The sequence below is a fragment of the Atta colombica genome, unplaced genomic scaffold (genome assembly GCF_001594045.1).
Source record: "Atta colombica isolate Treedump-2 unplaced genomic scaffold, Acol1.0 scaffold125, whole genome shotgun sequence".
Classification (NCBI taxonomy): domain Eukaryota; kingdom Metazoa; phylum Arthropoda; class Insecta; order Hymenoptera; family Formicidae; genus Atta; species Atta colombica.
In genome coordinates, this window is record NW_017259212.1 from 2,316,457 (window position 1) to 2,328,872 (window position 12,416).

General features: G+C 37.8%; 1 protein-coding gene across 1 annotated transcript in view; it reads left to right on the forward strand.

Annotated features, from left to right (window-relative positions):
- The first annotated feature begins 1,784 nt into the window (after nucleotides 1-1,784).
- Nucleotides 1,785-12,416, forward strand: part of LOC108694825 — a 12,733-nt gene continuing 2,101 nt past the window's right edge. Inside the window, exons 1-2 of the mRNA XM_018204499.1 lie at nucleotides 1,785-2,106; nucleotides 7,174-7,415. Of these exons, the coding sequence (XP_018059988.1) occupies nucleotides 1,785-2,106; nucleotides 7,174-7,415 (564 nt within the window). The remainder of the gene's footprint in view (nucleotides 2,107-7,173; nucleotides 7,416-12,416) is intronic.

Consider the following 12,416-nt stretch of genomic DNA (forward strand, 5'->3'; position numbering starts at 1 on the left):
AAAGCCTTGCGATTGAGTAACAAGTATTCGTAATTTTGCGAATATTGTTTATTTCATTTAGTTTTATCTTTTGCATTAATTACTTTTTCTTAACAATAATAAGACTTTTTGCAAAAATACAAAGAATAGTTTATCTCAATATTGTTAGTTATCTTTATATAATTATCTTTGAACAAAAAAAATACGTTCGTATTTGACTAGGGTACAATAAAATGAAATGTATTTTTTTTATAAAATCATTAAAAACAGAAATTCCATATTAAACAATTTTTACTGTTATGTACATTCAATAAAATAGAGCAAAGCAAGCAAAAATATAAATATGAAAAAGAATGATAATTTACAAAATTAAAAATATAGTTATTAAAATTAATTAAAAATTAATAAAATTCATCTCTTCTCACCCGATGTTAAATCAATTTTTGCAAATATTAATTACCAAGTACACTAAATCTCAGTATCCGTTCGATGCTTAAGATCGTCATCACCAGAAAGGTTCGAGAGATAAAACTACAATGTGCGGCAGATCGACAGTGAGTCGACGTTAACATCGTCTACTACGCACATATAGTGGGGACAGAAAGAGTGGATACCAAGGTGGTCGCGGGGAGTTATGAATGAGTTGGTCGCGAGTCCTGAACCACGGATCTTAATGGTGGGGGGTAAAAGCCGCGCAGCGTGCAGGAGAAGGGATGACGAAGGAGGTGGCGCGGGTGATCGAGGGAGGGCGAAAATGGTGGGAGGATTGGCCGAAAGCGGGGTGTGGGCCACGTGCTACGGTGACTTTACAATCGTATATAGGCACCGGTCGACGGAGTGGCCAGTACCATACACTGACAGTCATACACCGGGGGCGCACGAGGTGATAGAAAGAGTGAAAGAACTGAGTTCGAACAGGAAGGAAGAGGGAGAAAGGAAGAAAGAAAGAGAAAAAGAAGAAGGAAAAGGAATAAAAGAAAATACAATAGATAAAGACTGCGAGAAGCGATCTACGTACGTCTAAGGCAAACGGATAAATCATCACTACCGTCTCCCCTTAGACAAGTTCACTTCTATTATAACGAACAATTTGCTTCGCCCGCCTTCTTGTCCTGTCTATTCGTTGGATTGATCGCGTCCTCTCTTACTTCGTACCTTGGATATGACAAATTAATTAGTGACCAACATCTTTTGAAAGCAAACTTTTTCAATTAGAAAGTGAAATATAGCCCTGTGAAGGGCTTCGGAATCGATACAGGAAGGAAACAGACAATCGACAGCAAGGAAGTAATTGTGAAGGACAACCAAAAAAGAAGAATCTTAAAAAGTAAAAGAAAACGTACAAGGACTACCCTTAACAGTATATCCCTTTGATTCTTTTTCTTCTTCTTGAGTATCCCCGCCACCTTATCAAGCACCCACCCCCCTCCTCCCTCTTTCTCTCTCTCAGGATCCCATAACCCCTCTGCCCCCTCATATAAGAATCAGTGCATCGCGTGTGCTGGGACCAGTGCCAAACGGATTGTGAATCTGTGCAGACTGTTTTTCGATTGTGACAACTCTTCAGGTGATCATCGGTGGCGTATCGTGCGACTGAACGCTGGAGCACACACGCACCGTCCGCGGTATCCATCCATGTCTATATACACATGTAGATGTATATAACGCACGTGTATCTATTACTTACATACATACGTACTAATCGCTGACGCGAGGAGATCCGCGAAGGATACACCGGCATTATTCCTGCCTTGAGACTGTGCGTTCGCGAGTGTTCGCGTAATAGATAGTGTTATGCGATCACAATGATTGTGAAGAACGCGATAGAAAATCAATTGATGCCAATGGAGATCATACTCACCCGCGATCAGAGGACTACGTCCCACCGGGTTCATGACCAGGCGAATCCTGTTATGCGAGTCAACGCGCTGATATCAAAGTCGGCGATTTCATCTTTGGAACAAACCAAATATCAGGAGATCGTCGCGAGACGTCATTGCATTAGAGCGATAACCGCGAAAACGCTTAAACGAGAGAAAAAGAGTGATTTGCACCTCATGCCAACATTTTATCATGACCGAAGAACACAACATTCTAATGCATCCTTCAGCGTACTCAGATTTCTAAGTAAGTCAAAGTTACCATCACGTATACACATACATATACAATTGTAGTTTGTGATGACAAGTACTAGATACTAGCAACGTAAACATACGAATAAACGTCAATATTGTAAATATTAAAAAATCGTTCATTACAATTAAATAGAAGATAAATTGAAATTTTTAACCCGGAAATTATCAATTAATTGCAAATTGTATATAGTAAATTACTTCTTTTTTAATGTAATATAAAATGAGTTGTAGCAACATTGAGTGTCACATGAAAGAAATCTTTATTGTATTCTGATACAGTATATGCTACGTCGATTGATTCGAGGTCGTGAATGCAGCAAAATGCATTACGTAATTTTAATAATATTTCGGTTGTTGCATTGTACTGTTCTATCTTTGCAGCGTGGTCGTTGTCAATATAAAAGTTGCATCCTCTTTCCGGTTGCAAGGCTTTCTCCGAATTGATTTAGAAATCATATCAGGATTTGCTACATTTGCATCAAACCAGTTGTTTATATCCCTCACTCCTTATTAACCTTTCGCAACATCGACAAGGAAATATATAGATTGACTTTGCGAGTATATCTATCGAATATAAATGTTGTACCTCTAGGATTCAGTCAAATTTTCTATGAACTTCCGTACGTTAGTCACAATTCGAAATGAGAAATACCAATTCGTATGTAAAAGTAGAACTAACATCGATAAACTTGAGTATGACTCGTAAATTTGCACTCGAAGCGGATTATGACCTGATGGTAAAACCCGCGTGTGTCTCGAAACCTTAATCATTGAACGGTGCTCGTCTCGTGATAAGTACAATTAGAATACACAAGTCTAAGTATACTTATCGATCTACAAGTATACGTAGTTTTATTTTCTTCAAGTGTTAATGAAAATTTTGAATTTTTCATAAAAATTTTCATGAAAATTATAAGTTTAGCAATTTTCTTGTGCAATTATTTGCGTTTTAAAAAAATATTTATTCACTATTTTTTAATAATATTAAAATTTATTGCACAATACCTGTTATAAATAATATTTCTACTTATAAATATCATTGTACAAAGAATATATTCACAAAAATTAGATTAAATTATTTTAAAAAAATTAATTTTAAGTAATGTTTTAATATGAATTTTTTTTAGAAATATATAATAACAAAATATTTCCTTTTGACACGTTGATAAGGTAAAAAATGTAATAAGCGTGACATTACGCTTTTTTTTATTTAGTTCACTGTCGCTCATGTCATTCTCTTTTGCGACTTTGACGTCATTTTCGAGCATGCCGATGAAGTATTAGTCATCCGCCTTGTAACGGTCCTCCTTATCGATTCTTCGTTTACAAGTTTGCGAATCTTAAGTCTATACGCGTTTTCGTTTACTGTCTTATCAGTTTTCTTCTAAATTCTCGTAAAATTGAGAAGAGTGTATAATAGGAGATTGGCTTTCCTAGAATGAATTCAAAACACGGCACGTGCCAGGACGTGCGGTATATTTGCCTCCGTCCGCCCACCTGTTGAACAGCGAGGGTCCTACAGGTGGTTTAAATCCTTAAGTTCTACGAACTGTGAAAAGATGAACTACAGGAATCATCTTTCAGGAATCTCGACTAGATGTGTGTATTTTTATATTTTTAAATGACATAATATATGGCGTTTCGTTGCTTTTATTCTTAAATAAAACGAAACTTCTCAGAACAAATCGGTACATTGATACAACTACATATTTACAATAGTGGGAACTTAATGTATTCACTATATTCTTGTATGACGATAAGAAATTGTGTGTGTATGTGATAGAATAATTTATAAAAAATTGTCGAACATATATGCGCACCGCGGGTTGCGACCTACCGCAACGTGCTTCGATCCGTAGACACGAACGGAAGAAAAGGGAGTAGCGGGTCGGGCGTAATGGGGTATAATTGTCGCAAGCAATGCGAGGACAGTGCGTCATTACCGCATTTTTCACCATCTTTCTTGTTGGCCGACAGCAGAGATGCGCTTTGCACCGGTGTTCACCGGCTTTGCGCGCCATACTTTTTTCAATGCGGCCGCGGTTCTTAGGAATTTCGATGGAACGCCGTCGTTGAGAGTCGTCGTTGAGGTAGGCCCTCGCAATATCAATGTAGACGATATGTAGACGACATTGGGGAAAGTATAAAGAAAGGTAAAATGGCATCAAAGCCCATCATCTGCCGAATGTTTCACAGAGATGAACTTTTCTTACTGATAGTAGTAATTGTGGCAAAGAGAATATACACTTAATATTTAATTTTTCTTTTTAGAAAATTGTGTAGATGAAGGGAATATTGGTTACATAATGGATTGACTAATACATAAAAAAAAAGTAATGTTCACCAGAAATAGTTTGAGAACAATAGTTTTCCGCCATACGGCATATCGACGTATTTCTGCGAAAAACAATTAAAATCCTGACGCGTAGTTCCTGAATTAGGTAAATGCGAGAGTAAGTTTTGTTGAGCGTCAAGATGCAGACTTTTAAATTTCTTTCTGCTTAAGAATAAGAACTCGTTTGAAAGTATACCTGTATCATCGTATCCCTTTCTCCGCTGACAAATTTGACCGATCGTGGAACTCTAATCGCATAGCAATTAAATACCTAAGAAAAAAAAAGAAGACGGAGTAATTAAAGAAATAAGAGAAAGTAAATGATGTCTTCGACAACAAGTAAGGAGATACGTTCGTGAATAGCCAAGATTATTTACGTGGATTACTGCGAACTTTGCAGAGCGATAAAAATACTTGCAATCGAACGACTGTTTCTCGAGATACGGTCTTTTTCGTATATGGCGAAAAATATATTGCAAGTACACGTGTCTCTCCTAACATCATTAGCGAACATTAATTGGACGTTTTCCGCCAGGATTGTTGCCCTTTCGAAATTTCTTCTTCTTTTATTTTCACGCTGAAAATAAAGTGTAAAAATATGCTTTTATTGATTGTTGTATATTACACAACTATTACACTACTTTATGAAAAAAAAAACGGAATCAATATAACATGTTTTTATAATATACATCATTGCAACAATAATATCATATACATATAAAAAAATTCACATGATTTAATTTCCCGTTTATTTCTTATTCCATATATCATACACGAAAAGAATGGTTTTACTAAAATATCTAAAAATTACTAAATATCTAAAAATTTAACTACAGATGTACAGATCTAAAAATAGTTTTGTTGGATCACCAAAATAATTATGTAGAATATTTAAGCGTCGATGACAATTCTGCAAAAGTAGCATTCTACAACCAGATTTGATCTGAAAATAAATTTTCAGATTTGTATCAAACTAAATTTTTCGATATTTCAGCAAAACTATTCTTTTCGTATAGATGGTTGTGTGACTTATCTACATAAATGTAAATTCCAGCATATATTGAACGCTTATCACGTCTTTGCGATTGATTCTGTAAAATAGTAACACATCATAGCATATTCACGTTAAAAATTACGGCAATGTGTTCACCGTTGACCGACACGGTTTTGCGTCGTCACTTTGGGGCGCAAACTTCCCTGCGGCAAATTGCTCTCTCATCGCAACGCAGAACGCACTTAAGAGCCGCTCATTAATATGCGTTAAGTGTTCGAGGCGTCTCTCCCTATGCCCCGTCCCACTCCTCGTTTTCTCTACATCTCGCTCTTTTTCCGTCTGCATTTCTGTCTCCCTTCGTTTGTACGGCGCGTCCGTCGTCTGCATCATGCGTTCATGCACATTAAAATTAAATTCGTTAGCGCCTGTGGATGGTACGACACACCTCCGGTTTTCGGTCGCACGCCTGTTCGTCCCGATGAACTAACGATATAAATCAAAAAGTTGAAGTAAGTTAGTAAAACTTCAACTCTTTGATATTCTAAAACAGTATCGTTACTGATTATAAAATACTATATTATTGATAATTCGACTTGATAAAACACGATAAATATTATCAAATAATGATGATAAAATCAATCAATAAAAGAAAACAATATTTGATTTCGTAATTTTCTTATTAATATAGATAACAGTTGATTTCAGAGAAGAGAAAAAAGTTCCGAAATAATGTATGCATAGGCAACTGATAAAATCTATAATATTGATAAATGTAGTATCGGGTAGAACGCTGTGTATATCTTATGAAACTTGATTTAACTTCAAATCAACATTGCACTTAGCAGTGTCCATTTTACGTCGCTCGATTTTTGAAACCTTCAAAACGGTGATGAAGTAAGGAAGGGGAAGGGGAATATGAATTAAATGCGGACAACACGTATACGGTGGTCTCCCGTCGTTATACATCCTTCAAATGCGTACGCAACTGTCGATGGTTTGTCGTCGTACCGCTGCACGTGATCCGAGGCCCCTCATCAAGGGTCGTAACTCGCGTAATAATGCGACGACGAATTCGCGGGGACGTAATTCGACGTGCGGTGATCTTGAAACTGCCGGATGATCATAAGACGGTCCCGATCGGAATCTACCATTTAGGCGCTTACTATCGACGAGTGAGTCCCCGAGGGTGGAAACAGAGGGCCAATGAGCCGGAAGCTCAATGATAATTTTACGCAGGCATCTCGCGGCTCTCACGTCAAATCGTGATTACCACCAGATCATTGAGCAGTATCTTCGATTTTTCCTTTTTTAAGATTCTGACAATTCCGTTAATGATGCCCCTACACAAGTTAATCTTCATTGCGGAAAGGGTCCAATCCCGTGGCACTCGCTTGCTGCTACGGATCTTCGATGGAACCATATTAATGTAACTGTTTCCGCAATCTTTATAGAACTTATTATTGTATATATGTACTAAAATGGCGACTAATGTTGTTAAAAAATAAAAAATATATGAATCATTCTGATTATTTGATGAAAACACTTATTATGCCATCATTTAACAATAAAAAAAAGAAACAAACATTTTAATATTTAATTAGTTATTGAAGTGGCACTTTTAATAGTATAGAATAAGAACGGATTTCATATTGTGATCGATAATTTAATTATAATGTATATAATATGGATCATTAAAGCAAGAAATCTAAAGTGACTATTTTTGTTTCCAGGGTTAGGCTGTGCGTTAGTGATTATACTAGCGACGCTGTCAGTGCGAAGTGCTCCGATAATGAATTCCCCGAACAAAACGGATGATATGAAATGGGTGAATCCTTGTGGCGTCTCTACCAAATTACGAACAAACGGCTCCAATCCGGACATTGCTCAGTTGGAGGACCATGATCTCCTCAACCAAATAGTACTCCAAGCGAGAACAGCATTAAAGCATGCACAACTATTTAGAGATGAATTTGTAAGTAATATAGAATACATATGTTTCTCTCTTTGTCATACATTGTCGTCTTCATCGAGAGTTTTGACTGCGTATCTTTTCTTCGTGTATATTAATACAATTCATGTTGATACGAAATTGATACGATATTTTATTGAAAAATGAATATCAACTCTTTAATAATTACTTATATGACCTCTTGGAGGAGATCGGGTAGAGTGAGGGAACTTCGAGCGGAAGGAGGTTATGGTAGTATTTCCGGTCATCCAAACGTTCGATCGCAGTTCCATGAGTTACGATTATAGATCTTAGAAGAAGATTCCAATCTTATAAATCCTGTCGCATCTTTATATTAATTGCAAACTTATTAAGAATTTTATTTTTATCTGTTGTAAAAGTGTAATATGTATAATAATGAATATTATAGTTTAAATTTGCAAAATGAAAATGTAAATTTGATTTCAGTTCAGCTCCCTTTTTAAGTTATAAATTTGTATCAAATTTTCTAAATTTACATTAAATTAAAAAATTTTTATTTATATTACATTTTACTTAATAGTTGAATTATTATTTATTCTGAATTATCTATTCAATTATTATCCATTTTAAAGTTGCGATTGAATCTTGAATTCTGGAAATAATCGATTTTATAAGGCAGATAGATACATATGACAGCGAGAAATTTTTGTTTCAAAAGAATCTTCCCAACCAATCGTACCTTATTATCTCTGACCAAGGACAATAAATCACGCACCAGACCCGAGCGGTTTCTCAAGGTTTCTCTTTAGGAGCAATCCAAAAAAGAGATCGACTCGAAAACCGCAGAAGCAGAGATGATGTTTCGCATTCTAAATTTCATTTGTTTTTCAAGAAATATTGTCTGACAGTTTTATGTGTAATCCGCTTAAAATGCACTTGATTTTATTCCTTTCAATTATATATAAGAAAATTTAGATTTTTGATGTAAAAAGATTTAGACTTCTAAAATACCAGATATGAGAAAACGTCATTGATTAATTTCTAAACGATTGCGTTTTCGCCAAATAATGGTACCAAGAAATAAATACTCACGATTGATCGCTGAACATCAGTTAAGACCAGACAAAGACCGTCCTCCACTCTCGTGAACGGTGTTTACCTAGGCGAAGCGAGTATATGACCGAGTAAATTAGCATTCGTCGCGTGCATCGAGAAAGGGTATTTCTGCCTCTTCGCATTATAGGGTCCGTTTCGCCCTAGGGCTCCGGCTAAAGGCGGTTAAAAAGCGTTCCCGTTACATCATCGCGCAGCGATACCGGATACCGATGTTTTTTAAGTCAGCGCATAATCCGATATCATACCGGCCGTAGCTCGCTTCTACCCTTGACAAGAAAGACAATAAATCGCGCACGTGTAAATACCTCGCCACTTGCGACATATAAAAGATGGCATGGAAAAGGAGTGAAGTCATAGTTGAACATGATGACAGGGAAGAATCAAGTTTCTTTCCTCACCGTTCGGCTCACTGTGCTCGCGGCGAGGCCAGTTCCAGGGGCGCCTTCCTCCACTGATATCAACTTGCGGCGACACACTGTCTGATGGTCCAGTGTCTTCACCGTCCGACACTCGTTATCGGTTCAGCGTAGGCCGTCTACCGGCAGGGAGAGAAAGGAGTAGATTAGTCAAGGATACTGAGAACGGCGGAAGTCTCACGGCCGATATATCTTTCGCGTGCGTGGCGCGAACGCGAAGAAAATCATCCGCGGCGAACCTCGCGATCTTTTGCAACTGACAAAACTATTCTTCCAACAAGTTTCCGGGATAATTGGAAATCTTTAGAGTCGTCAACTCGATCTATCTATTAAATCTTTCTACTATTCGTACATTCTTTAAATGTTTTCTCATGACGTACGACAATTCATCATCTTTATACCGTCTGAATAATTTATAAATCAAATTTATTCGTCTGCAATTCGCAATTCGCAAATAGCGATAGATAGTCTATGTTTTCGCGCGTGTGCAGACGCCAGTACGTGAAGGAATCGGATAAAATATCGGAAGCGAAGGATTCCAATAAATCAGAATCGGAAGCTGCCCCCTCTCCATCGTGAATGGGTACCTGTACGCCATACTGGCACACCGCCTGCATACTAAAGCCCAGACCGGATATACAACCTGCCAGTGTATGTACTTGTCTCGATACATACGACACATATCTCCTATCATGGTATACTACTGTATTCTAATGTCCACTCCCGTCGTTCCTTTGCACGATGATATATTTTTCGAACGCGATCGTGATTGTTCAATATATCTTAGAATGAAGTCTACAGACTTATAAAAAAACGAATCGCATAAATATTATTACAAAGATCAAAATTAACATAATATTTTTACATCAGCAGAAATCTAAGAACTTGTTCAATCAATATAGTGCTTGCAATTAGAATTTATCAACAACATTAGAAATTATCGACTCAAGAGATATATTTATGGGACGTGTTGATATCGCGAACTTCGATTGACTTTCAAAGCTATCACACCAAAATTTTATAACTTCTAATAAGCGGTACAGTAGTGATGCCGCGCTAGAAGAAAGACTGAAAGGCTAATTGATTTTGACGGGTCCTCGGCAGCGCCGCGTGGAGACCATACCTATTCTTGCCAGCCTACTTCCTGCCAGCTTCCAGCCCGGTTTTACGATTATTCGTGCTCCAGTGTGGCCGACGAGACTTTTACGAGGCACAAAAGACCCGCGCCACAGATTTGTCCGCCGTCAGTGGTTGTTAGCGACAATTCCTTTCATTCTACCCTTTTTGTCTTGCTTTACCACCTTTCCCGTGTTCGTTCCTTGCTCTTGCAATCTCTCTTCGTATTTATATATCTCGCGGCGAAAATGTATGGAGAATATTCAAGCACTTCAAAACGTGAAACAAAGACCATGGCAATCATTTTGGAACTTCGTGACTTTTACCACCATTTTCCGTATTGCAATAAAACAAAGATTGCTGAAATATCGATTTCTAAACAGATTGAGAGCCACCACATCGTGAATGTAACCAACACATCATAAAACGCGACGACAAAAACGAGTTCTTTTCGGCACCTGAAAGGAGGAAAGGCGGACGCGGGTTCAACTCCATTCGTAGGTAGACGCAGGTCTCGCTAATGTATTTATTAGAGGACTGCTTACACAAAATTACCGTAAAATTCTATTTAATTACCCATCAGATTTCTCATTACGTATACATGATGACGCAATTGATGACCGGTTACCGCGAGTATTTAATATTTTTCGATACAAAGTATGGGTTTAAAAGTTATCTTTGTATCCTCTTGGACGCTTTCGTAACGACCGGGGCGTGAGAAGGGCCGATCACTGATCAGCGCACGAGTGCCCGCAGGTACAAGATCGAACATGCCATAACGAGGGAATGAATTTAATGAATGACTACCGCGATGCCGCCTTTCTATCGGCTACCCTTGCTAACCACGAATTTCCGCCGTTGTCGTGCCTTCGAAATCCATTTGTCGTCACGTATGCTTACTTTCCACTTGGACATGCCCATATTTTCGTTCGTTAACCTGCATGCGAATTTATTCTTATTTTTTTCACGGCGTCACATATGCGTTAGAGAGAAGTCTTCGAGGATATATGATTTATCAAGCTATGCAATATGTGGTTCTTGGCAGCGTGGTTATCAGGAATGTTGTTTGCGATCAAAGGTATTATCGCATTCGTAAGTCATACGAGAGTAGTAAGAGTAATGTCGTACGATGATACACTTTCATTCCTACTTGAGATAATAGTGTTACAATGCGTTATCTACACTGGAATCCAAGATATAAGATCAATGAGATCAAATCATTTTTCCGCACGTAGGATAACATGTGCAGAATTCTGGATAATATGAATCAATGCAAAAAGGTTAACACGGGAATTCTTTTGTGAAACGGTTATTTGAGTCTTCAAACCATATCGCAATTGTTCGTCATAATAAGAGGCCAATGACTTATACTACAGTCTCGAAGGCTTATGGAACTGAAATATCAGTGTATCATGAAACATAAATACAAGATAATACTAAAAATTATATAATTATTATACAATATATAATCCTAATTTTATAGAATAACAGTAGGGTTTATTAGAATCTGATGTCAAGTGCAATGAAACAATTTTCTACATCAAATTATGATACGAAAATGAAATGCGAAAAGCGTAACTTCTAATATGTTATGCAAGCTTAGCATTTTTCCCTCGCTCTCTATTTCTCGCACTTCCCGGCTCAACGGATGATTCATAATGACTCGTCCGATGTAAGCGATCCCTGATGAGACAATTAGTGTGTCTCGGCTGGCGCCCGAGTTTCCAAGTAATTTCTGGGTAAAGGACTAAGCTGGCTTTTGTTAGCTGACCCATCTCGGTATTCCCGAAAAGTCAGCGTGCCATGGCTGCTTGTGGCACGCGCTCTCCCGCATAGAGAGTCGGCACGAACTGTCGTGCGTTACTCACGCGGCAGTTCGCACGGCCGACTGCGTTTTCATCGTACTAGGAACGAGGGATATCGGGAGACTGATCGTATACGAGGTGTTGCACGGCGTATAATCGGTGACTAAACTCGCTGACATCCAGTGGCGTCGCTTCGCTGCACTATTACGAGAAATTAACACGAGTCGGTACTTGCGCTGGCACAATTGGCGGATACCTGGAAATACAATAAGAGCAACGCGGTTCGTCCGCGTGCACTAGTCCGTGATCCTTTCGCGAAGTGACAATATAAAGTGACAGTGAAATACATTGCTGTCAAGATAAAAGCGTCAAACGGCTGTGTACGCATTGCGAACTAAATTGAATTAATATTTTTTTAAAAATATTTTTCAACAAAAAGTGTATATAATATTGTATCAAAACATGGTTACAAAAAACACTAAATAAATTAATTAAAATTTGTTATTTATTATTCATTATCGTGTATTAAATAAGCATGATTATACTCTTTTAGAATAGACAGCGACATGCTTTTGCACATGCATGTCACG